The following is a 27,636-nucleotide window of genomic DNA, read 5'->3' as shown; positions in this document are numbered from 1 at the left end:
TTATGATATCATAGGTCACAAGGTTCGGCAGCCATCTTGGATTGAAAATGAATAAATTTTAAAAATCTTCTTCTCCAGAAGGGCAAGACAGATGAAGACGAAACTTCACACATATATTCCCCATGAGGTCCTTTCTCAAGTTTGTTAATTTGTTCTTGATCGGTCACATGGTTCGGCGGCCATCTTGAAAAAACCCTAAAACCTACAAACATCTTCTTCTCCAGAAGCGCTGGTCGGATGAAGGGGAGATTTCAGAACTATATTCGGGACAAGTAGGCGATATAAGTTTGTTAATTTCGAATTGATACGTTAGACGGTTTGGCCGCCATCTTGGATTTAAGAAAAATATTAAATAATGTTTTCTCTGGAACCGCTGAACCAAACGAATCGAAAATTTGTAATTATCATCTACCATCGTGTATGCACGCATGGTAAAAATTATGACATCACACGTCACATGGTTTAGCGGCCATCTTGGATAGAAAAACGCACCTTTACCGATTGACACGAAACTTTACAAACGTGTTCCAATACGCAGTTGGAAGCATAATATAAATTTTTGATGTCATAGGTCACATGGTTCGTCAGCCATCTTGGATTGAAAATGAATAAATTTTAAAAATCTTCTTCTCCAGAAAGGCAAGACAGATTAAGCCGAAACTTCACACATATATTCCCCATGAGGTCCTTTCTCAAGTTTGTTAATTTGTTCTTGATTGGTCACATGGTTTGGCGGCCATCTTGAATTTACCTTAAAACCTTCAAACATCTTCTTCTCCAGAACACCTGATCTGATCAAGGGGAAACTTCACACCCCTATTGCACATGAGTAGGGAATACAAGTTTGTTAATTTCTAATTGATAGGTCACATGGTTTGGCAGCCATGTTGAATTTAAGAAAAATATTAAATAATGTTTTCTCTGGAACTGCTTAACCTATCGAAGCGAAAATTTGCGTCTGTCATCCTCCTTGATATCTGCATACATGGTAAAAATTATGAGGTCACAAGTCACATGGTTTGGCCGCCATCTTAGATTGAAGGATAAATATTAATTCATGTTTACTCTGGAACCACTACTTCTATATATGCAAAACTTCATATTTATAATTTAGGCTGCATGGGAAACAAAAGTTTAAAATTTCAACCTGATCGGCCGTGTGGTTTGGCAGCCAGAATTATTTAATTATTTGAATCTGGTCGCCAGTAATAAGGAAATTGAACGCTTTGTGCTGCCCGGTTCGTAACTCGTCTGTTCCGCGCCGTCTCGAAGCAGGCCTGTGTTTGTATCACCATTAAATAATGTTTTCTCTGGCACCGCTTATCCGATAAATGCGAAACTTTGCGACTACGATTTAAGTCTCACGTTGTGTAAGTTGTGTCAAAGGCGGACGGACTGGGTACCCGGTCATCACTGCCAGCAGTTATAAAGTGGCAGTTCTAGTTTGTTCTGTTTTTGTTTAAAAACCCAAACTTTTCCTCTTACCTGGAAACATACCTTAGTACACCCTATTCTCAAGAAGGGTGATCGTTCAAACCCTTCCAAGTTCCAACTACCATCCAATTTCTTTGACTTCTACTACAGTATTTGCATAGTCTTTGAACGTTTCCAAAGTCTTGGTTCCTGGTTCCGGGTTTGGAACGTCGACAGGTCTCCTTGGGGGCTCCCTGCTGACGGTCTTAAAGGTAAGTTTCCGGTCGTTATCTGTCCCGTCTTAACTGTTTTATTCTCTCACCTACATGTTACTGTGTGTTCCAAGTTCGGTTTTCTTTCAAAAATCGTGCTATTTTGTGAGATTTTGTCGACTTTGTCATACCGGACGCTTGAGGCCTACCCTTGAGGCTTGAGGCCTAACTTTACGATCGTGTGTTGTTTTTTCTCCCCATTACCTTCAATTTCTATCTTCCCTACTTTCTTAAGGTCCCCCATTCCTCCCAATTAATGTCTCTATTTCTTATCTTAAATCAAAAGGGGGGGGGGGGGAAACGCGATCTTTCTCCTTCCTCACTCACGACTCTCGATTCTTCTTCTTCTTTTTTCATTTTCTTCTCTTCTTCTTCCTCGATTTTTTTTCTACAACACTTCCATGACCTAATCTGTTGAAAACTCTCTCAAACATTAATAATAATAACAAAAACTATCTCTTATGCTTCATCTTCCTCTTTCACCCGTGTGGTTCTCATTACTGCATCATAATGCACAACTCTTCTACTGTTTAAACAGACTGCTCTGAATTCGACCTTTCATTCATACCTTGCTTAAAAAATCCAACTGTTACAGCATTTCTTCTCTCCATTCTCTGAATTCTCCTTTATTCCATCCATCAAGAAACGTGTTGAATCGCATCTCTGACCTAAAACTTAAAAAAATCACCCAGTTTGCTATGAATGTTCGCTTTCCATCAACCATTCTTTGTTTCCAACTTCAGTGCCAACTCACCCCTCTCACTCCTCACTCTCAAAGCAACCATCCCACTCTTCTCCCTCCAAGCCTCCATCTCACTTCTCTGAAAAATTCCCTCCTCACCTTTCTCCCTCCATTCATCCCCTCACTCATCCTTCTCAAAGTTGCCCCCCTCCCATCCACAAACCTGCCTCCTTCCACTGCCCTCTCACCTCCATCTCTTCACTCCACCTTCTCAAATCCTCAACTGCCTTCTTCCCCCTCTCTTGTCGCCCCTCTCCCCCAGCACCACAGAGTCTTTTCTCCTCCTCATCCAGCCCCCTCCACTCGCTATTCTGCAATCCCCACACTCTTTCAACAACCATCCTTACCTACCCCCCTCGTCCCTTGTCCTACCCTCCCCCTCCCACCCCCCACACCCTGCACCCAAAGCCTCCTCTCCTCTCTCTTCATTAAAAGTGTGGACCTCGAATATCCGGGGCCTTCGCACAAACCTGACAGATCTTTCCATGCAGGTTGCCACTGACAAACCAGACATGATCTGCCTAACAGAAACTTTCCTTCCCCAAGACGTGTCTGACTCCCAAGTATCTCTCCCTGGTTACTCCCTCCTCCGGTATGACAGACCTAAGCCTCGTCCTGGTGGAGGTGTTGCTCTCTTCATCAAAGACTCCATTCCTCACTCTCCATGCACTGCCCTCACTCCCCCACAGCCCCAAGAATACCTCTGACTACGGCTTCCCCTCCACTCCCACCTCATGTTTATATGTGTACTGTACTGTCCACCTAACAGTGATGACTCCATCTACACCTCACTATCCAAAAACATGGACCAAGTTCTATCTTCTCATCCAAACTCTCTCTTCCTCATATGTGGCGACTTCAATTGTCATCATGCCAGTTGGCGAGGTTTGGGTACCTCTCTCACCTGCCATGGCACCTCAGCAAAAGCTTTCTGCGACTCATTGGAACTGACTCAATCGGTAAACTTCCCGACCCGGATCTTAACCAATGGTACTCTATCTCTTCTGGATCTGATTTTGACAAACTTCCCTGACAATATCTTCTGCTCTTTCTCCGCTCCAATCGGTTCTTCTGACCACGTCCTTGTTAAAGTGGACATCTCTCTGGCTATTATCAGAGAACCACCTCATCGCCGTCGACTCTGGCATTTCACTCAAGCCGACTGGCAGGGTCTCCGAGCAGCCATCAAACTTATAGACTGGTCTCCTATCGCTAATTTCTCCAACATCAACTCATCCTGGGAATTCTTTCAAAGAAACTTGCTCTCCCTCATGCACAGATTTCTCCACTCTCGTCTTCAGTTGTCCTACCCTTCTTCCCGTCCTTGGTTCACTGAAGCTTGTGGTGAGGCAGTTGTCCTGAAACAACTTGCCTTTGCCTCATGGAAAGCAAACCCAACTGAGGGCAATCTCAGTTCCTTCCATAAAGCTCGGAACAAGTGTGTATCTACCCTCAGGAGAACCAGAAAACGAAATCTTTCTCATCTCAAGTCTGAACTCTCAAACCTCTCTCCCTCCTCAAAATCCTGGTGGCGTCTAATCAAATCTGTTTCTGGTGTATGTTCCCCCTCCATCCCCTCCCTTACCTCAAAAGGCCGCACTGCTGATGCCGCACGTGAAAAAGCTGAATGTCTAAACTCCGTGTTTGCAGCTAAATCTTGTGAGCAAAACCCATCACTTTCTCTACCCACCTTATCCAGTCGCACCCAACTGTCCATGGACTCTGTGTCCTTTTCTCCTGACAAGGTGGAGAGCTTGATGTCAAACCTCGACTCAGATTCTGCAACCGGTCCAGACGGCATCAACCCACGTGTCCTCAAAGCCTGCTCTTCTGCTCTTGCTCACCCTCTCTCTGTTCTATTCACCCTCTCATTTGCTCAAGGTCATCTGCCATCTGCTTGGAAATCAGCAAACATCACTGCCCTGCATAAAAAAGGTGCAAAAACAGATCCCTGCAACGACAGACCAATCAGCCTTCTCCCAATCATCAGCAAGGTTATGGAATCCATCATCGCTTCAGACATCAAATCCTTCCTCTTCTCCAATGGCTTGATTTCTGATCATCAATTTGGTTTCAGACCAGGTCACTCTCCCCTGGATATGCTGCTTCTGCTCTCCCATCAATGGATGGAGGTCCTCAATGCCAGACAGGAAATCCGAGCCGTATCCCTGGACATATCACGTGCTTTTGACACAGTCTGGTACCCTGCCCTGCTCACGAAACTCTCTTCCTATGGTATCCAAGGCCATCTCCACTCATGGCTCGCAGACTTCCTCTCCTGTCGCAGTCACCATGTAGCCCTAAATGGAGTTCTTTCATCCTCTCTTCATGTCCAGGCTGGAGTTCCTCAAGGTAGCGTTCTGGGCCCTGTTCTTTTTCTGGTTTTCATCAATGATCTCTCTGACTCTCTGGAAAATCCTCTATTTCTCTTTGCCGACGACTCCACCCTTTGCCATACCATCTGTCATCCCTCAGACCGGCAAGCAGCAGCTTCTTCGCTCACTGCAGATCTGGATAAAATCACAAACTGGTCCAACACGTGGAACATGTCTTTCAATCCGGACAAATCTCACATTCTCACTATGTCTCTTCGAAAAGACCGTTTAGAACACCCCCCCCCCCCCATCTACTTTCTCAACAATCCTCTGCAAGAAGTCCTTTCTTTCAATCTTCTGGGTCTCACTATCTTCCATGATCTTTCCTGGGAAAGCCACATTTCCAACCTCGCCTCAAAAGCCAGTCGCCGACTGGGAATCCTCCGTCGTGCTAAGTCCTTCCTTGGCACTCCTGAGCTCCTGACCACTTACAAAGCTTTTGTCCGCATGCTGATGGAGTACTGCTCTCCCCTCTGGGCTGGTGCTCCTGCCTCCCACCTTTATCGGCTTGACGCTGTAGAAATCACGTCATTTCGGATCATCGGCATCTCTCGCGATGAGGCTGAGTCTTTGGGCCTCTCACTCTCTCACCGCAGGCAGGTCGTTGGTCTTTCTATCTTCCAGCGTCTCCTCTCCAGTCTCGCCCCCCCCCCTGATGTGTCTGAGATTTGTCCCCACCATATTTCTGCAGGGTGTTCAAGGTCCGCCAACAACTCCCTTCTGGTAAAACTACCAAAATCACGAATCACTGCTCACCTTCACTCTTTCATTCCTCTTTTTTCCCACCTTTGGAATAAACTCCCTCGCTCTGTTCAATCCCATTCTTCCCTCCAGGCATTCAAAACAGCTGTTCACCATCACCTCTTATCATCCCCAATCCAAATCCTCAATTTTTCTACCCCTGATAATCCACCCAAGCCCACCTCCTTCAAATTCCCTGCTTTCCTTCCTGAAAGTCATGTCATGTCCATCTTCTATTTCCCATGTTCCCCGTCCCATCCCTCTCCCTTCCACAGATCTCCTAATGTCTCTGTTCCCCACTGTTTTGTCCTTCCCACTCCCTCCCCTCTTGTCTCATGCCCCCTTGATGTGCGTTGTGTGTTCGCTCTCACACGAGCCTCGACAAGGTATACAAAAAAAAAAACAAAAAAAAAAACGTCTTCCTTTCCCATTTTCTCAAGCATCTTGAATCTCAGAGTCTTCTATCTGACCATCAATATGGTTTTCACAAGGCAAGGCCCACCATTGATATCCTTTCTTACATTACGAATGTCTGGGCCTCTTCTTTGGGAGATGATGGAGAATCCTTTGTTGTAGGCCTTGATATCTCAAAAGCCTTTGACAGAGTTTGGCATGAGGGTCTGATATCCAAGTTTCCCTCTTTCGGCTTTCCTCCTTCACTCTGCTCTCTCATATCGAGCTTTCTCTCCAAACCGCTCTTTCTCCATAATTGTTGACGGTTCAACATCGACCCCCTTCCCTATCATCAGCGGTGTACCTCCAGAATCCGTCCTGTCCCTCTCTCTAAAACTCTTCTCAACTCTCCAATCTCCTTTTGAAAGCTCTACAATTACACCTTGCGAGACAATAAACCCCCTCGGTATCACTCTAACATCAAATTTATCCTGAAATCCACACATTACACAAATAGCTAAGTCTGCCTCGAACAAATTATGAGTCCTGTTCAGATGTCGAAGATTCTTCTCCTCTGAACAGTTGCTCCAACTATACAAAGGATTGATTCGTCCTTGTATGGAGTACTGCTCTCACATCTGGAGAGGTTCCAGCTCCACATACTCACTGGACAAAATGGAATCCAAAGTTATTCGACTTGTCAACTCGACCAACGTGACCTCAAGACTCGACCCGCTCAAATTACACCGCGTAGTAGGCTCTCTTTCTCTTTTCTACAGATATTACTTCGGTTTCTGCTCGCAAGAACTTGCTGTTTGTGTAACTCCACCATTTGCGAGACCAAGGAACACTCGACAAGCCACTACAACACATGATCATTGTGTGGCCATTGGCAATTCAAGGGTGGGCCGGGACGATGTTTGTTTCTTCCCCTCCACTGCCAAACTCTGGAACTCTTTACCTTCTCAAGTCTTCCCAAACACTTATGATTCTCCACGCATTTTCAAAAAGCAGATTGTTTTTCTTTCTCAAAAACTCTAAAGACTCTTCTCTCTTTTCTTACTTTTGTATTCATGCACCTATTGTATTTAAGGCCTGACCTCGATGAGGACTCATAGTCCATGACTGTAGCCTTCAACATTAAAACAAACGATTTGTAATCCCCTCATTACCCTTCCCTGTCACTCCCAATCTTTCCATACATACTGTACTTATTAAATAGATGGTCTCCAGGTGTGTTGCATTCTTAAAACAGTGGTGCAAAGACAAATATGGACATCGAGGCTCATGGAACATCTGAATGACATTGGGGGGGGGGGCGGGGGGGTGGGGTGAGAAGGTTAAGTGGTTTTTGAGGTTAATTATAACTGAATAAATTAATAATAATTTTATAATTAATGTGAATGCACACAATCGAGATGGGAGAAGTAGTGCTTTCAGAATGGGATCGTTGTGTCCTGTAAAAGGTTATTCCTTGCACTCAAACCCGATACCCTATCTGTACCGTACATACCGTGTCGTGTGCAAGGTTCATTGCTTGTTCATTCGACACGAAATGTGTTATAAATGTTTGTCATCCTGATATGGTTCAATTGGCAACATGTTCTTTGGGATTAACAATAATATTCATGTTGTACTAAAACCGCCTCTTGTTTTCCTCCACCCATAGTATAGATCGAGGCTCATGGAAGACCTTGAAGAGCAAGGTGACAAAGGGTGTGAACTTGGCATTGGCGGTAGAGCAGTGGGACATCTCTTGGAGACGGTGAACGAACAGGAGCGGAGAGAGAGATTGAGATAGAAAGACAGAGACAGACAGACAGATAGAGCAAAACCAGAGGAGAGGTGGTTAAAAAAAAAAAAACAGAGGCCACCGACCTATCGGCGATGTCAGAGTGACAAGTCTTGTGTTTTGGCCTCTTCGTGGGAGATTCCAATGATTATGAGATCTTCAGATCCCACAGACTCCAGGAGACGCGTGTGATGCTTGGGCTGCAGCCCATTTGCGAGAGCACTCCTCCACTTGAGGGATGGACGGTGTCCTCGTAGACTGCAAGTAAGTTCGATTTTTCAACGAAACGCTTGGAATTTTGGATGAGGCCCAGTGGGCGGCTGGCCTTGGAAAGGCCAGGGAAGTTCTTCTCTTGTGGCCCAGGAAAGGTCACAGCTGATGGTGGGTGAGGCCTAGAAATTCAAGAGACTGAATCTCTTTCAGTCGCTGATTAGAAATAGATACTGTAGCTGGGTTTGTTTTCCGATTCTTCTGGAGCGACAAGGTGAGATTGGATTGCCGGGGTCGAAAACCTTGTTCTATATATGAGACCACCCACGTTTCATCATTTCCAGATCAACAGAGAGCGATGCAGCTGCTGTGTGCCGAGCAGAGGGACGGGATACTTGACGACACAGTGTGGAGTAATCTGCAGAAAGGAAGACAGGGTTTTCTGGAACGCCAGAGAGGTCGTTTGGGCAGATGAGGAACTACACGCTGGGCCCAAGATGCTGCTTTAAATCCCATAATGAAGGTGACCTTGTTTGTCACAGGTGGAGAGCTTGGCAAGCAAAGCAGCGCGCCAGACTGTGACAAATGCCAAAGATTTGTCCAGGGACATGGTTCTGACTTCTTCATTGAGATTGGTGGCAGAAAACTACTACTACTACTACTACTACTACTACCACTACTACTTCGGCAACGGGTCAACTTACCCCAATGTTTTGTGGGGTCAGCTGGTAACATTTTGGCAGAAGTATTTCACAAACCTACTCACGTACTCTTCACTCGCTCTTTAAGGTCCACCAGATAATGTCAGCAGTTGGGACAGCCAGCTTAACTTCGATCAGATGGATTGTGCGTTTGTGATGCAAAGCCCTCTCTGAAAGTAATTAATCCAACAGTTTATAGTTGGGTCAGGAATCAAACTCACTCGACAGCTTAAAAGTTAGTGTGCTACCTCTATTTACACCACCTTGTGAGACCCCATGAAAAGCTGCATCAGGGGTCTCGCAATCTGTGCATACATAAGGGGATGAGGACATGAGGAATATATCTTTAAGGTCAACGCCAATGTGTGCTTTGTCCTTGAAGGATCCATCACCATATACCATGAGAATATCGGGGCTGACATGACGGTTGAGCAGTACGTGCACCGACCGACAGTACGTCACCTCCAAGCTGTCCAACCTGGGTTTGAATCCCGAGCAAGTGATAAACTGTCATCGCAGGGCGATTCACAAACGTGTGCATCGTCCCTCGGATGGACGTTAAACGGGAGTCCCATCTGCCGGCATTCATTGGTGGACGTTATAAGGATCCCACGGTGTACTTCGCGAAGTATTGGTGAGTTATCTCCGGTACCATGAAAAAAATTACAAATTCCTGCTCCAACCAGCAGAGGGCACTGCATCAGTGACACAGCAACACCCTCGGCCAATGATGTAACCTTCCACCTTGTGCTTTGTACAAATTAAGAAGAAGAAGAAGAGAGTAAATGAGTGTTCATGTAATAATATAACAGGTTGAAGCTGTTCAGGTGATGTTAACGTTGTGTTTGGCGTCCATCGTCCTTTGCAGCAGTCACTGGATCCGAGGCACCCTCGGTGTGTTTGGACTCCGCAACGAGCCGAGTCCATGGGGACATGTTTGGTTGTACAAATGCCACATATGATATCCCACCATATAAAACAGGTCATGTTAGTCATTCACCGTTACATGAACAAAACGCTTGAGAAACGCAAAATGACATTTCCATCTGGAGGGGACTGTGGTTCTGAGAGAGAGAGAGAGAGAGAGAGAGAGAGAGAGAGAGAGAGAGAGAGAGAGAGAGAGAGAGTGAGACAGAGAGAGAGAGAGAGAGAGAGAGAGAGAGAGAGAGAGAGAGAGAGAGAGAGAGAGAGAGAGAGAGAGAGAGAGAGAGAGTGACAGAGAGAGAGAGAGAGAGAGAGAGAGAAAGAAAGAGAGAGAGAGAGAGAGAGAGATTGAGAGAGAGAGAGAGAGAGAGAGAGAGAGAGAGAGAGAGAGAGAGAGAGAGAGAGAGAGAGAGAGAGAGAGAGAGAGAGAGAGAGAGAGAGAGAGATAGAGAGATAGAGAGAGAGATTGAGAGAGAGAGAGAGATTGAGAGAGAGAGAGAGAATGAGAGAGAGAGAGAGTGAGAGAGAGAGAGAGAGCAGCGAGAGAGATAGAGATAGAGATAGAGAGAGTGACAGAGATAGAGATAGAGATAGAGATAGAGATAGAGATAGAGATAGAGATAGAGATAGAGATAGAGATAGAGAGAGTGACAGAGATAGAGATAGAGATAGAGATAGAGAGACAGATTTATCCACTCGCGGACACTCTTATCCACTCGTGGACACTCTTTGCCAGTTCCGTTCCGGTCTAACAACTCGTAATTTGATTCTAAGTCTTTGAACAGTGAGTGCAACCAAGTGAGGTGTAAATACTCACAACTCCAGACTCCGTGGGCACAATGTTCATATCAAACCTTTTATTATATATACTATTGAATGATAAATAAACTTGTCATGCTTTCGAGTTTCATGCATAGAGAAAGAGTTAAGATGGAAGACTGCTCCAAGTGTAGTGCTCCCGGCCTCTTAAGTAAAGGCTTCGGGTTTGCTCAGCGAGAGCTTTCAGCCCAAGGACCCAACACGTTGGGTTTGCTCTTCAAGCACGACATGGAGAGGAATGAAGATCGGGGTGAGGGGTAGAAGGTTAGAAACAGAAACAACAGGGAGGAAAATTGAGAAAGAGCGGAGATAAGAGAAGAGAGGATGTAGGATGAGTGAAGGCTGTGAGAGGAGGTGCTAGGCTGGTAGTTGGGCACTCGGTGTTGGTGAGAATGGAGGAGGGGGAGGAGGAGCATCAGGAGAGAGAGAATTGGTGTGCGCGGAGCCAAGGCTGGGGGAACTGGCGAGGGCTGGAGACTGGCAGAGAGACTGCGAAGCAGAATGGGAGGAGAGTTGGGGTAGAGGGGGTGATTGTGGGGGGAGGGCTGGAGACTCTGATGTGTGGGTGGGGGAGAGAGGGGGCGACAGCGGACTGGACCATGCGAGGAGACGAGCTTCGGAGAACGCAAATTGCCTGCGGACGGCTGAGGTGGTAGAAGGGCATCAGAGGTGGAGTGGGGACAAAGAGAGGCACACGATTTACAATCACTTGTATATTTATATATTTACACATACGGTAACAGCTTCTCCGCGATTATTAGAAACCAGAGAAAAAAAAATACAATATTCGATAAACTGCCCGAAGCAACAATTTTCTCAACTGTACATTTAAAAAGAGACGCAAATCTTCATCTACAATGGAATTTCCTGAAACCCTTGACCAGATCAGCAATTCAATTCTCGGTTAAGTTCATGGCTCCGCGTCGTGATGAAGATTTCATTTTTCAAACAAACTCCTTCATCCAACAACGGGGATGCTTCACTCGAAGCATCTCGGCATAAGAATCCAGACCTGTGATGCATGCAAGCTTTCGAAGAGAGAATTGTGGTTCGAGTTGACAAGCCGGAAAAGCCATGAATTCCAGCAAATTACCCACAATGCTTTGCTAAAGTGCAGTGCTGGCACGTACTGAGAGAGAGGTGAGAGAGGAGAGAGAACACAGCACACAGACAGAGCAAATTAGCCTTTTTCACCTGAATCCCCGAGCATGGTCTGGGAGGAATCATGGGCGTGAAATGTAATCGCAGGCAAAGCTGCCGTTGACGTGTCACAAACGCACTCCATTAATCTCGCACTATGACTACCTGTCATCATCATCATCATCATCATCATCATCATCATCATCATCTCTTGTGTTTCAGAAACAGAGGGAGAGGTCCTTCGTTGGAACAACCTGACCGATGCTTCATCCTCATCAAACTCGTCCGACTGTGTAAGCGGTATCCACCGGGTGCAGCGTTTGAAGGTGACACTCCGGGGCTGCCATTGCACTGCATTTGCTTACCTTGTTCATTAATCACTGTCACGATGGGAGTACAAACGCAACACAATGGCTTCATAAGTAGCACAAGAGGGCTCATGTATTAATTCATGAGCCTGGGAGTTGAAATATTCATTTTTATTCTGTTCCCAACATTTTGTGCATTATTAATACGACTGTGTCCACTTAGCAGATGTTTGGAGTCGAGATGCACGAGTCGTTCGTTTTGTCACGTTTACAATGACAGGACAAACCGCTGATAGTCGGCAATCAGCATAAATCCAACTAAACCACATTCGTTATTTATTACAATGCCCAACTGAGGGGCTCTTCCAAGCTTGGCCGCATATCCCCCTGTCGTAGCAGCATATGTCGGGTGTTCAAAAAGTTACACCAACGAGACGCTCACAAGGGTCCAATAAAAGGAGATTAAACTCTTCTTTAACTCGTACAGAGTCGAGGCTCATGGAAGAGCATGGACGCTGAAGGGATTAGGAGACAACATAACAAAAGGAAGAGTCGAAAGAAGGGAGGAGGGGGAACGCTCACGGCAGGGATGAAGGACAAGACGGAGGGAAAGTTTGACAAACAATGGGTGTGGGGATGACTGGGGGTCAGCAGAGGATGCATGGGGGTGGACAAGATGGATACAGAAGGAAACTCTCAAGAAGGAAAACTGGAATGCCTGATGTTGTGAAAGTGCCGTGTTGTCTGGTCTACACGCGTGCGACGGGTCTTCCAAGACCTTAGGTCCTGTATCATATTGTAAAACCCCGTGGCTTCCCCAGGGACGGCTTGTCCTCTGCAGCTGCTGCAATTTGCACGATCCAGCTTTGCTTTCCCTGAGCTTATCGTCGCCACTGGGCACGTTTCTTGGCGGATATGAAATATGTTTCACGGAGATTAGAATCCAATTGAACCGGAGTTCTGGTACGTTTCACGATTAACGGGACACTATTTAATCCATTCCGTGCGCACATCGTTGCTGTTCAAACACGTAATTGATAAAACATGATGTTTTCAGATTTTACTTGTCTATAATAATCAAATGTTGTGTATAAAACATGATGTTTTCAGATTTTACTTGTCTATAATAATCAAATGTTGTGTATAAAACATGATGTTTTCAGATTTTACTTGTCTATAATAATCAAATGTTGTGTATAAAACATGATGTTTTCAGATTTTACTTGTCTATAATAATCAAATGTTGTGTATAAAACATGATGTTTTCAGATTTTACTTGTCTATAATAATCAAATGTTGTGTATAAAACATGATGTTTTCAGATTTTACTTGTCTATAATAATCAAATGTTGTGTATAAAACATGATGTTTTCAGATTTTACTTGTCTATAATAATCAAATGTTGTGTATAAAACATGATGTTTTCAGATTTTACTTGTCTATAATAATCAAATGTTGTGTATAAAACATGATGTTTTCAGAATTTACTTGTCTATAATAATCAAATGTTGTGTATAAAACATGATGTTTTCAGATTTTACTTGTCTATAATAATCAAATGTTGTGTATAAAACATGATGTTTTCAGATTTTACTTGTCTATAATAATCAAATGTTGTGTATAAAACATGATGTTTTCAGATTTTACTTGTCTATAATAATCAAATGTTGTGTATAAAACATGATGTTTTCAGATTTTACTTGTCTATAATAATCAAATGTTGTGTATAAAACATGATGTTTTCAGATTTTACTTGTCTATAATAATCAAATGTTGTGTATAAAACATGATGTTTTCAGATTTTACTTGTCTATAATAATCAAATGTTGTGTATAAAACATGATGTTTTCAGATTTTACTTGTCTATAATAATCAAATGTTGTGTATAAAACATGATGTTTTCAGATTTTACTTGTCTATAATAATCAAATGTTGTGTATAAAACATGATGTTTTCAGATTTTACTTGTCTATAATAATCAAATGTTGTGTATAAAACATGATGTTTTCAGATTTTACTTGTCTATAATAATCAAATGTTGTGTATAAAACATGATGTTTTCAGATTTTACTTGTCTATAATAATCAAATGTTGTGTATAAAACATGATGTTTTCAGATTTTACTTGTCTATAATAATCAAATGTTGTGTTATCGATTATAGATTATGTATCGGAAGGTTCCTGACGTTTTTCATCCAAATGAACATCGTCGTCATCGTACTCTAATTTGAGAAGCGGTTGTTTGACTTCCATGTGCTCCTCGACTGCCGGATGGAATGAGTTGAAAACTGGTGGTTATACTCGAGGTGTGCATGAGAGACTTTTACAGAGGGGGGAGGGGGGAGGGTTGAGAGAGGGACCTCAATTATCTCCATGTAAATATGTATCGTATAGCGCTGCTCCCAGTGCGATGGTGGGGTATTACAAGTCATTATCAACTGGGGGAATTAGCCCTTCCGTAAGGAAGGAGGGCGAATCAACCCGTCTGTAATTCTGGAGGAACTCGCGCTCGCATGGTGGTGTCCGGCTGGTTTGTGACCTTCTTTTACATTGTGGTGGTACAATTCCAGAATTGGTTTCACCACTACACGGGTCGTGAACTTCTGAAGAACAGCCTGAAGCACTGGAAACTATCAACAGGCCGAGACTGCGTGACCTGAGCAGATTCCATGAGTGAAGACCGTGATTTCTATTTCATCCGAAGTCACTGTGAGGCCCAAATGTCAGATTTTTTTTAGCTCTGGGTATGGAGAAGCCAGGTTTCCATCTCTGCAGAATTCCTGGCATTTTCTTATGCACTTTCCTTCCTGACAAACTCCTTCATCTTCAACGACAGACGTATTGATGAGTGCGTGCCGACCGCATGTCGCGCCATCTGTGAATCCCGAATAGGACTTTTAGACCGGTATCGGGTCGTGCAGCAGGAACAAAGGCAAGGAGAAAGTGAAAAAGGAATATTAAAAAAAAAAAAAACATAATCAAAGGCAGGCTTCGCACTAACCTTCAGCAAATCGTGCTTCAGCACTCACATCGTCCATCCAGTCTGGGGATGGACTGGCAGGTGGTGGTGCATCTATGGGTGGAGCCCAGCGTGGACGACCTGCCCCGATCGGGGCTGGGGCCACGCCACGCCATGCGAGCGCGTGAGCTAATCGGCCGTGTCCGAGTCCTGTTGGCCTCGTGACGTGAGCAGCAACCGCTGCGGAGAACGAACCGGAGATACCTGTACACGAGGAGAAAAACAAAGCAGAAAGAAAAGGTAATGGTTCCCCTCATTCAATTTCAATTCGAGAAGCCTGATTTAGTTGTAAGAAACTGGCAGAATAATTGTGTAAAAACTTTTTAGAGTTTGCAAACCACAGAGAATCAGCTTGAAGAACAAAAAATAAACTGCCATGTCAATACGGCTTCCCAACTCTTATGAACCCTTCATACGGTATTCATGAACATTAATCTCTGAAAGTCGACCTCACTTCAAATTTCATGCTATTGATACTTATAAGGGCGTACGTTCCTCATGCAAGTCCAGTCGGGCGTAATTGTGTCTGAGTTGTCTCGACTGAGTGCGATTCCTGTCCGAATTGCACCGTCCCTCGTACGGACGTTAAACTGGGTGTCATGTGAGCTAACAGTAACTGGTGGACCTTGTAGATCCGACGATGTCTTCCGTTGAAGAGTGGATGAGGTGTCGACGGCACCCTCAACAAATTCAAAAATTCCTGCCCTGACTATCACCAACACACTTGGCAAGTGTGACGAGTATGTCAAACGGCCCTCAATGTGAGACGACGCAGGTTATCATTTTGTAGTGCACAGAAATAGGCTGGTTTGATGTTGATAATGATGATGATGATGATCCTACCTCATATTTCACAAAACAAAGATCACCAACCTGCTTGCAAACATGACCCTGTGCTTCGGCCTCATCACAAGATATTCCAGCAATTTTGAGAGCTTTAGATTCCACAGCATCCAGGAGAGAGAGATAGAGATATGCAATACTGGGGTGCCAGCCCATAGCAGAGCGCAGTACTCCATTGAGGTACGGAAAAAGGATATGCAGACAGAGTATCTGATTTTTACCTGGATTTACGTGGAATGATACACAACTCCCAGTCTATGACTCACTTTGGGGGTGAATCTTGTGAAGTGGTCGGCCCAAGAAAGGTCATGACTAACAGTGAGGCCCTAGAAGTTCTGGAGACTGAACCTATTCCAGTGGACGACCAAGGAAGTATATTGGTGGGTCCGTTTGACGAATCCTCCCGGAGGGATCGGAGGGTGGGTTTATTTGACGATCCTCTCGGAGCGACAGGGAACTCTTTGCTTCAGAAAGAGATTGGAGCTTCGGTCAATACCCCACCAACGAGACAGTTTGTTTATTTGCCTCGCCCGTTCTTGAAGTGTTGATAGAGGCTGTAGTAGTTGCTCTGTGTTTCAGTGAGTGTGTGAGTCCACAGGCATATCAACTTCAATATAGATTGTGCGTTCTCAGATCCCCTGTAATCGATGTTTATTGTGCAGGTTGGTAAATGGAGATGGTTCGCACCAAGCATTGCATTGCATATCAAGATCATGTTGTGGAAAAACTGTTCATTCCATTTTCGGACACGTTGACGAGAACTGTCAACAGAACAAAAGAGTCGGACAGTGTTAATATGTCCTGAGATGGCAGGTGTGACCCGGTGCATCAATTTTCTTTTTTAACCACGTTTGTGGAACGAGGGATGAGACACGGACACCCACACTATGGTTGAAGAAGGACAGTGCGACTCCCCCGACTGTGAGAGTGTCCTTGACCTTCTTCCCGAAACGATTTGAAGATCTTGGCATTTCTCTCGTGTTTCTCGAGTGGAATGACATGGCGCGCTCGTACAAGACCATTTCATTCCGTGAGGTTATTGTTAAATTTGACATTTGAAGAATCGAGTCTTTGAACAAAGGCGACAAACTGTCCTGGAGCTGAGGGTGGTGAGAGTTGTGGTCTCGTGTGCAACTCTATCCTCGAGGAGTTGCGTCCGCGGAGCAGGGAATAATATTCCATCCGTTCGTCGGAAGAAGTCCAAATACAAAATGGTTACGGGGAACATGTTCACCACAAAGAATTGTTCTTCATATTTTGAGGAATAGTTAAAAAATATATAAATATATATTTCAATGCCATGTTCCTTGACTTCAATGCACTTGCTCCATTTATCATGGGACGGTTTTGCGATTACAAGGTTCTCTTGCGTCGAGAAACTTTCACACCTTTGTGCAAGTGTGATGGAATTGCTGGTAAACTCGAACGTTCCGAGGACATGCTCGAGATCACGGTTAAACGTTTTAGACTGGGTGGATGATGATGTTCAACAGATGTATACATTTATGTTCCATCGTTTGAAGATGTACAAGTACGTGTTGTTTCTCTTGATGCGGATTAGTCATTTCTCACTGTCTGAAGGAGTTGATCCATGCTGACATCAACACACGAGCCGTCCTTGTCCATCATGAGGGTTAACAAGGAGCCAGTAGTTCCTCTTGGGGAGGCCGATCGTCGGCCCTTGTATGTGCTTCCGACCCTTGTGAACGGCCAATCCATCAGGAACCGCGTGCCGTTCGCGCTGCCAAACTGAGGCAGCAGCCGAGCAATGTTTAGGGAATTGTTGTCGTCACATTTGGGCACTCGTCATAGAATTTACCTTTGAACATCAAGGCAAGATGGCGACCGCTAGCGTCTCGTGAGAATACTCGTTAACCTAACCTGACCGACCTCATCATCCGACTTGGCCTGGATCTGCTCAGCATATTTGTGTAATACAAGCATCCCTAAAGTGATCTGCAGCCTCCATGATTCGACTCGGATTTATTGAACTGCCCGAGCGATGATGAGGCTGGGTTGTGGCATTAATAAGTCATAACGACATTTCTATTTGTGAAGAGCAAATTTACACGGATAAGGAAACATTATCAATTATTGTGTTCGGATCACCGTCGAACAAGGCTTGTGGGTGACTATAGCAAACTCAGAAATGGATGAGGAATACCGAACGAAAGGAAAGTGAAACAATAAATATGGAGGATTCATTACAGAATGGGAAGGAAAATACAACAGTACAGGTCGTTTGAGAAAGGAAAATGAACAAGAGCAGCACTCGGTAGAGCGCATACCTCCGCCATGCTGATAAGTTTATGTTTTGTATCCGCTGATCGGTCGGATCTGGAATCCGGACCTGAACTAATATCGAATCCGCTTGTTCTTGGTCATTTACCCAACTCATGCACAAAATTGAATCGATTCGTCCTTGTCACACATCCAACCTGTCCACCAAATGTTGTCCGACTCCGTCCGTAACTTTTTGAGATGTCCTGCTCACAGACAGACAGACAGACAGACAGGTGTGAAAACATAACCTCCGTCCACCTTCAGTGTCAGAGGCAATGAGGCCATTAAAGGAGTCTCATGTTATGTTTAAAAAGAATGGCAAACTCGAGTGATGGGTAAACAGAGCTCGTGAAAAGTATATTGGTAGTTTAGGCAGGATAAGTGAAGTGTAGAGCGGTTGCTCTTGTGGATTAGTAAAGGCAGTGGGTGATGATGAGCATTAGTGTAAGGTAGATGTGGTTACGCCAAGTAATGGGTAGAGCGGTGGTTAGGGAGTATCGGTGAATGGTAGAGGAGTGGTAAGGAGGATTCGTAAAAATATAGTGGTGGTTATGCAGGGTTGGCGAACGGTAAAGCTGTGGTTATGGCAAGAGAAGTGTCGGGTGGAAGTAGTTGAGGATTAGCGAAGTGTAGAGTGGTAGTAATGGAGGATGAGTGAACAATACCAACGACTGAGCCTCTTGCCAGTGCACCGATGTGGGACATGCTTCGTCTGCGTGCGGGAAACGTGGCCTGGAGCACAACACAAGCAACACAGCAAACATGTACACTTGTATGGAACACAGTGCGACTTGTGCATAACATGAAGAAGATAAGAAACCAAAACATTATTTCACTTTACTTGAAGATAACCAAGCTGTGGATCCATTCACAAACATCCATTGCAATTTACAGTCGGCTCAGTTTTGAAGGCCTCGTTTCATTGGCGCTCCATTCGGTACTCTTCGCGAAGAGTGGGCGAGCACATGGACATCCTCAACAGATTCGAACGTCCTGCCCTGGCGACTGCTTTGAAGGCAATGGCAAACCACCTAGTGGAATCCTTACCAAGAGAGCTGTTTTAGCAGCACTGATCTGCCCTCGGATATGAGACCATCCCAGACAGATGGATGATTGTTCATATTTTGCAAATTGCTATAAATTTCACATTTCTAAAGTTACTCTCTCGTACACTGTGAAAGGGGGGGGGGGTGATGTATAACAATAATGGACTCCATCTGTCCATCACGCTGTCTCCTCCTGAACGGTTGTGCAGAAATTTACCAAACTTGGTAGTTATGATCAGCATATGGCAAGAGGGTGTGAGCGCAGCATCATTTTCGCCCTGCCTCCTGGGGTCCCTTTGTACGGGGTTAAAAGGTGGAATTAAAAAAAAAAAAAAAAACACTGCAATTATGGGCACATTTTTAAACATTGTTTAATGAAACTTTGAAAATGCAATCGACGCATTAAATATTTAATGATTGTTTTTGGATTGGACCCCCAGTTCATGCCCAAGGGGTTTGAGGAAGCAAAATGAATGAGAACGGAACTCTGTGGAGCGCATACCTCTGCCAGGCTGAACAATTGACGTTTTGTAGCCCACTGATCGGCTGGATCTGGATTCGGACCTCAACCAATATCTCATCGGCTTGTTCTTGTCACCTACCCGACTCATCCAGCTTGTTTCGTCATAGCTCATCCAAAACTTTTTGAGATATTGTGCTATACATCGTTTTTGGCCTCTCAATGGTGGAAGAATCATGAAAAAAATTTCTTGTTTCCTGATCCGGATCCAGATCCTCACCAAAATCGAATCAATTCGTCCTTGTCACACACACACACACACACAACCTGTCTGCCAAGTTTCGTCCAAATCTGTGCACAACTTTTCGAGACAACCTGTTCACAGACAGACAGACAGGGGTTGAAATAGGACCTCTGTGCACCTGCGGTGGCGGAGGTAACAAAACACGACGTGTAAAATTCTGATCACATTCTGTGGAATTGCTTCAAAGAAGACTTTAAAATCGAGGATGCAGGTAAAGATGAGGTGCGCAGTAAGACTTTGTAGTTGTGGGTGCAGCTGCAGGAGGATAAGTGGTCAGTTTTTACTGGACAGTCAGTCCGCTTCTGTTGACCACAACCAATCTCCCTCATGTGAAAGTGGTACTTCTCAGCAATTCATTCTTCATCGTTTTTTTCTGTTATTCTATATTTTAATTTTGATTATTAATTTGCTTAAGCCAAAGGAGCTGTCTTCAAATTCCGACGCAGCTCCAAACTGTCATCCTGGTGTCGTGCACGCAGGACGAGGCATCGATATGTGCACCGTTTGTCGGAAGGATGTTAAGCCAGAGAATCCCTCTGCCAGCATTGCTCAGTGGTGAACTTGGCAGATCCCACGGTGTCTTTCATGAGTTGTCTCTGGCACCCGAAAGGAATGAATTACTAATACCTGCGCAAACTCTCTCTTGATCCCGCGTTTGGTAAGCGTGGCGAGCATGTCAATAGGCCCAAATCAAATTCAGCGAGCGCTTCGTCCTGCAGTGGACTGAAAACAGCCTGCTGATGATTATGATCTTGGTGATGCTGATGACGATGATAACCTTTTTCCAAAAATCTCAACCAATCATGACCTTCCCATTTTCTTTTAACTATTTTTTTTTTACAGCCATAATCAAAGTAAATAATACAAATATGCTCTCTGCCATTAAAAAAAAAAAAAACATGATTGTTGTTGATGGTATTTTTTTTTTTTTATGTGACTTAATATCATGGTACGGATTGAGGTGGAAACCTCTAACAGAACTGAATAATTACAAGCCCATTTCATTGTGACGTAATGCTGCGTTGTGGTTAATGTTTTCACGTATGGATCCAACGTGGAAGTAACAATGTCGATACCGGGTATGTCCACCTCCGGCAGCAATCGCTGTAATGTACAGTCATCACATTGACTGCCAAAGCACTAAAAATCTGAGCCAGGAAATGGCATTCCACATCCCAATCAGCTCATGTTAAAGCTCACCGAGGGTCTGCGGCTGTCTTGGCAAGGTTTGAACGTGTCGATTAATGATATCCCAGAAATGTTCAATTGGACTTCATCTGGCGAGACGGCAGGACAGCATGTCACGACATCAACATTGGCATGGACAAGAACGTTCCTTCTTCAAATGACCCTGTCATCAGGAGCATTATCATGCATAAAGATCATTCCTGGATCATGTGGTTGAAGGGTAAGCGACACATGGTTCTGTAAGATCCCATTAATGTATCGGTCTGTCATCAGGTTGCCATGGATATAGATCAAGTTGGCGTAAAAGGTTTCAGCAATACCACCCCACATCATGATACTTACACGTCCAAAAGTTGCTTATTCCTGGACAAACTGGGGAATGTCGCTCATTGCGTCTGCTATAGACCGACGATCATGCTTTCAAGGAGAAACCTGGATTTGTCACTCAATATAACGCTTGCCCATTGCTTCCGTTACCATCGGACATGCTGATTTGCCGACTGCTAGCGTGCTTAGATGTGCTGCGGTGCAAGTTGTGGATGCAGGATAGGACGACGAGCATGGACACCTGCATCACGGCGACCCCTCGATATGGTGTTGCCACTTATCGCGTAGATGGGGCCTGCAAATGTATCGGTCCTGAGCGGGAATCGTTATCCTGGGACGTCCACTTCTTGGCATATATCAGTTGTTGATCCAATCGCTTGATAACGTCTTCTGAGATCATAAGCAGTTCCTCTCCTCATGTTAAAGAGCCTTGAAACGTGGCGAATGGAAGACCCTCCTTGAAGGTGTCCGATGATTTGCATTCCTCTCATTTTCTGACAGACGTGGCATTGTCATGGATTGGTAAATAATGTAATCGGTGGTTTTTTTTTTTGGATGATGCAAAAGCTACTGTCTCAGAAAGGCTGTTTGGAATTTGCTCATGTCACTTCTAAATGCTAAGGGTGCATGAGTTGCACTTGCTGGACGATTATTGCATGAAGCAATTACCTTACGTGCAAACTTGCAATCAGGTGTTCTAAACATCCCTCGTGCCAAAAAGGCACTTGGAATGAACACTGTAACGGTCCAAACAATTGCATCAACAATTATACATGTTCGTGTTTTATTTATGGCGGAGAGTCCACAATATTTAATGCTGCAGCAGCCTTACGTACTTTGTAAAAGGAGTTGTGAGGAAGGCAAGACAGGTATTACTCAAGGCAGTTATGATATATGTGGAAAGGTACGGTTTGATCACAGGTATCGACGATGCACCTGTTTCCCCGGAGTTTGTCCTTGACCACGCTGACTGTGTGGACCCTGTGATTGACATTTGATGCCCTCCATGCTGCTCTTGTAACTAAAGCATTGTGATCGATGATGTATGGATTGCTATGAAGGTGGTAATTATTGTGAATAACGTTTCTAATAGATTATTTTGTACATTAACTGGTACGTGGAAAGAGGCTCACGCTAAGTGTAATGCTATCATAGCATGACGTACTGTCCTGCACTTAGTCTCGAAAAGGTCAACAATCAACTAATCGATGTCTTGATGTTCTGCCTGAGTGTTTACAGGATTCCTTGTCACAGCTGCACATTGCATGGAGAAAGGGGAGCATTAGACCTGACGAGTACAGCAGCCATGCGTTTCCCTTAAGATCCAGCCTTTACACGTATACATTATATACCAAGCATTCCATTTGACCGCCTTGGTGACGATGGCTCCAACACATTTTTCTTAGCAGAGATTTTTTTTCTCAATTTTCCCTTCTTTTTGCATCTTGAAATGCATTCTGCCGACAGATGGCACAACCAATGATGGACTAAAGCCTCGCTATCACTATATAGGTATCACGAAAGATGCATGAGGGCTGGCAGGATGGCCGAGAGGTACACGCACTCACCTCGAAGCTGTCCAGCCTGGGTTTGAATCCTGACCCAGCAATATATAAACTGTCATCCTTGCATTTCACAGGCTGTGTGATTCATGGTAATTAGTGTGTGCCGTCCCTCAGATGGACGTCAAACTGGACGTTCCGTCTGTCGGCATTAGTTGGTGGACGTTAAAGATCGTTCACTAAGGGTAGGCAAGACATCGTCGCCACCATGAAAAATTCCAAATTTCGGCCCTAACTACTGCTGGGAAGGCAATGGCAAACCAGGCAGTATAACCCTTGCCAAGAAACTGCTTCGGCAACACTGATGCTCTTTAACAGAGCCTGGTACATCAGAACCTGAAGAGATGCATCACTGGAAGCGTCATAAAGCATCATGATTGTGACATCACTCGAGGTCCAGTCATCGTCGTTTGTATGCAGCACAAGGATGTACAGGGTAGCATAATTGGCTGAGGACATGGCTGTGTTGCTGATCCAATGCCCTCTGCTGGTTAGGGCAGGAATATTGTAATTTGTTGAGGGTGCCGGCAATAGCTCACCTACTCTTCACGAAGGACACCGTGGGATCTTTAACATCCACCAATGAATGCTGGCAGACGGAACGCTCGTTTAAGATCCATCCGAGGGACGGCACACACATTTGACGGATCACCCTGCCTGTGAAACACCGGGATAGGGTCTTTTTTTTAACTGGGTCGGGATTCAAACCCAAGTGAGACAACTTAGAGGTGAGCGTGGGTTCCTCCAAGCCATCCTGTCAGCTCTTGAGATCCAGTGCTTGAAAGGATTTATCCTGAAACTCATTCCACAGATTTGTTTTTCAGGGCAAGCTAAACCTGAGTGTGCAAATCCCTTTGTCTGTAGGTAGAACTCAGAAGTATTATTACCCGTGAAGGCAAGGGTCGCTTCAGTTCAACGTGTGAAACATGAACCTGACTTTGTCCCGATGATGGATGGATTTTGGCTGAGATCACGACGACCGGCTATTTTGAACGAGGTGATCACGGACAGTGAGTAGGGTGTCATAAAGACCATGGTTTACAGCACGTACCCTCGCACTGGATTTAACTCGATATCAGTACGAGGATGTGTTTGCCTTAGCATTGAAAGTTTAACCCCTTGTTCATCCAAACTTAACTAAACCTTAATTCAATCAAAATGTTGATATTCTGGGAACAGCGGCTGGCTTTGATATTTTCGGATACTGAACCCTTCTCCTCTTCCTTTTCCTCTTTTTTTTTTTTTTGCTGTAAATGAATCTCTTTGGTCGAGTTGAGGAAACCAACATCATCCTTAAAGACATTTGAAGCCCCGTTGTCCACAAAGCATTCACATGGGGAGGTTCCTTCAATGATCTGTGTGCAGAATCATTTGGCTGCTTGTTGCATCATTTCTGGGAGTGCTGCTGCGCTCCCAACGGAGTTATCTGGTTGGGGTTAGGGCAGGAATTTGGAGTTTGTTCAGGGTTCTGGCCATAATCGATCGCTTATTCTTCATGGAGAACACCATGAGACCTTAAATGTCCTCCAGAAACGAATGCTAGCAGATGGGCCACCTAGGTTACCATCGTCAATCCGAGGGACCGCGTGTCCTGCCGTGGAGCTGCTGGGAGTCAAGGAAAGGTACTGTTGAGAGAAGGTGCTCAACCTTTCCCAGGCAAAAATGCTACAGTCAAAACTATAGTAGATGAGAGTAGTACTCTCATGAATTCTGCAAAGAATTACAACAAGAAAGGAATGTTTCCATGAGTTGCTTTCCATCCTTAAGATGAATTTGACTGGATTACAAGATGAAGGCTGATTCCTTTTTTTTTTTTTTTTACAATAACACGACAGCTCGAACATTAAAAGATAGTGTAAGGAGACAGGTTTAGGATTGTGTGCTCCAAGGTTCATGGAAGGAATTTCGTTTGATGTTGAAAATACAGGTGGATTAGCGCACAGGTACGTCGTGCACGCATCATGGTACAGCCACGGCATGGAAGATGTAATATGTGCATATTTGTGGATTACATTTCCACAAGATCTCGTGAAGCCGAGCCATTAAAAGCTAAGTCATTCGGGGAAAAGTCTCTGCAAGACTAGCTGCACTCTCGCAGGCCAACAAATGCCATGAGCACCAGATGAAATCGACCAATCCTTATCTTCTGTTTGGTCCATTGGTTCAAAGACTCTGATATTTCAGGACTGGCCAAGAGTTCTGGCCACTTGTGTCCCTAGCTATACCTCTGGCCTCTGGCCAAAAGGATCACATTGCCTAGGTGATGTAGGTTCAGACGGTGTAAGACTCGGACTCATAAAAAACATCTTGATTATGTCGACTTTCTCCAGCTCCGGCGCGAGACCACCATACTTGGTGCCTGGAGGACAGTGCATCGTACTATTGCTGAAGCACCTTGCACTCGGTGCGGTGGCACTCAAAACACGGCCAACCTAGCCGGCCATGCGGTTGTGCTTGCAAGATGCTGAAAAACACAGATGGCATTGAATCCTGATTCATCCATGGGGAAAACCGAGGCAGCACAAGCTGATGAACAGTTCAATGACGTCACAGAGGGGAGAAACGTAATAATCAGAGCAGTTGAGGCCACGTACCTCCCAAGGCTCGGTAAATGTAGCACAGAGTGTACACCAAGCCTTTTGGCACCAACGAATGGCAATCATGACGCACACATAAGTTACACTCTGAGTGTGATCGATAATCATTGGAAGTACTGTACTTGGATAATGCCAACCACAGGACGACAGGGTTTGAATCCAAAATACCGTTTGGCTTATATGGGGTGGAGTGGAGGTGGGGAGGAAAAAGAAAAAGAAGTAGTAGTCGTAGTAGTCTTTGATGATTAAAAGATTAATCATAAAATGGTTTGGAGTTACCGCCGTGGAGGATTACAAGGTGCTGACGTTTCGAGCTTTTACCCTTCATCAGAGCAAAAGAGGAAGAACTCAGCATGGCTCATCCCAGTGGAGGGAAATGGCACGCCCTTCTCCCTATGGGGGTAGTGGTCCATGAATACCATTATTTGTGTAATCTCCCATCGCCTGCCTTGCCTTGGAATGGCAGCCCCAGCTCCTGATCACGTGTTTGGATTTAAAAAAAAATACCTGTGGTTCAGCCTCGACATTACAACACCTGGACATCAAAATTTGGGTCCAAAATAGCACGAGTTGAGCACATCAAAGTGAAAACAACCAACTTACGAAAATGTTACTATGGTTTGCTCACCTGTTCTGTTCCCTCTGTTCCCCAAGTTGATTCTCCAACTTCTTTGGGATGGTTGAAGTGGAGAAGGGAGGGGGAAAGAGTGCAAATGAGTGAAGGGTTAGGGCAGGAGTGTTAGCGTTTATGGGGATTAGGAGGGGCAATTACATAATGAGGAGTACGTGGTGAATGTGAAATGATAAATATTCGGGATCAAAGAAGAGGAGCCAGAGAGGATGGGCGAAATGGGGCGTGGTTTGTGGGGGGAGGACCAAAAGGGGGAGGAGCCAGAGAGGATGGGCTAAATGGGGCGTGGTTTGTAGGAGAGGACCAAAAGGGGGAGGAGCCAGAGAGGATGGGCTAAATGGGGCGTGGTTTGTGGGGGGAGGACCAAAAGGGGGAGGAGCCAGAGGGGATGTCCCGTTACAGGAGTCGAGGAGATGGGATTACGAGGAATCGAGCGAAAGCCAAAGTGTGAAGGTGATGATGGCAGATAATTATCTATTATAATAAACAACAGTCAGCAGGTATTGTAATTAAGTACCGTCATTTCATGAATCTTAAAATAACAGCCAATTACAAGCACCCATGATAGAATTGTATCTCGAGCTCAAATGTTATTGGACATCTTGAAGGACAAGTTTACATCCCACAAGGACCAGGACCAGGTGCACGGTATTTGGGACTATACCAAATATACAATGGTGTTGTAGCTTGTAGGTATAACGATACGATTCATTTATCATATATATATATATATATATATATATATATATATATATATATATATATATATATATTTAATTAAACGTGAGGTTGTTTAATTATTTTGCATCTGTTTACACATCACATCATCAGTTATGAGTCGTGTGCACCTTGTGTGTCCAATGATGACCCAACAATGCCCATTATAATGACCCAACAATTCCCTAAAAACTATGGGACAAACAATGACAAACGAAATGTGCACAATACCATAATGTGATGTAACGAGCACCGATTGTGACGTTTACACATTGTTGTGCATCATGAAGGAGCTTGTACAGTGATAACTGATGGATGAATATAAGTGACTGGTTGGTGGGGGGGGGAGGGGTGGAGGGGCTTGAGGGGAAAGCTGGGGAGGGGTGCAAGGGAGGGACACACATGGAGGGTATAGAGAGGAAGACAGGGTGAGGGGGGACAGACACCGAGAGACGGACAAACCTGGTATTTCCTTTGCGCCAATGCAGCCCATTGTCTGAGGGCGGGGAGAGAGAGGGACGTGATTTGAGGGGAGGGAGGAGTGGGAGGGCTTCTCTTGCTGGACACGAACTCCCCTTGGTGTAATAGCGAGATAAAGGAGATCGACGTTCGGGGAGACACTGGGATGGAGAAGGAGAGAGAGAGAGAGAGGGAGAGAGGTTCATAGAGGGAGGAGAGAGGGAGAGAGAGATTTATGGTGGGATGAGACGTGAGGAGGGAGCGGGATGAAGAAAGGATTCGCTCCCTTTCCCTTTCCCTTTCCCTTTCCCTTTCCCTCTCTTTCTCTCTCTCTCTCTCTGTCTCTCTCTCTGTCTCTCTCTCTGTCTCT

At 44.8% G+C, this 27,636-nt stretch overlaps 2 protein-coding genes across 6 annotated transcripts in view; one reads left to right on the top strand and one right to left on the bottom strand.

Annotated features, from left to right (window-relative positions):
- LOC147016451 (uncharacterized) overlaps positions 1-13,320 on the top strand; it is a 25,687-nt gene extending 12,367 nt beyond the window's left edge. The window contains exons 3-4 of one of the 4 annotated variants that reach the window (XM_085845123.1): positions 11,745-11,848; positions 12,652-13,320. In XM_085845123.1, the coding sequence (XP_085701249.1) occupies positions 11,745-11,848; positions 12,652-12,749 (202 nt within the window). In that variant the 3' untranslated portion in view covers positions 12,750-13,320. Of the gene's footprint in view, positions 1-1,443; positions 1,686-7,286; positions 8,667-11,744 lie in introns of those variants that run through there. The other 3 variants (XR_015049055.1, XR_015049054.1, XR_015049053.1) reach the window with 3 other exon arrangements.
- LOC147016450 (protein FAM131A-like) lies at positions 10,395-27,636 on the bottom strand. 2 transcript variants are annotated; one of them, XM_085845120.1, is made up of 5 exons: positions 27,270-27,636; positions 26,088-26,125; positions 18,641-18,707; positions 14,832-15,053; positions 10,395-11,026 (listed from the first exon to the last, which is right to left on the bottom strand). In XM_085845120.1, the coding sequence occupies exons 1-5, from the start codon at positions 27,298-27,300 to the stop codon at positions 10,740-10,742; spliced, it is 645 nt and encodes a 214-aa protein (XP_085701246.1). In that variant the 5' UTR covers positions 27,301-27,636; the 3' UTR covers positions 10,395-10,739. The 2 variants fall into 2 exon arrangements, with proteins under 2 accessions (XP_085701246.1, XP_085701245.1); XM_085845119.1 differs by having other exon boundaries at positions 26,088-26,128; positions 27,270-27,635.

Source organism: Eptatretus burgeri, chromosome 11 (assembly GCF_056783735.1).
Source record: "Eptatretus burgeri isolate ZD-2024b chromosome 11, Ebu_testis_v1, whole genome shotgun sequence".
NCBI lineage: Eukaryota > Metazoa > Chordata > Myxini > Myxiniformes > Myxinidae > Eptatretus > Eptatretus burgeri.
Note: the sequence above shows the minus strand (reverse complement) of the source record. Positions and strands in the feature narration are given on the sequence as shown.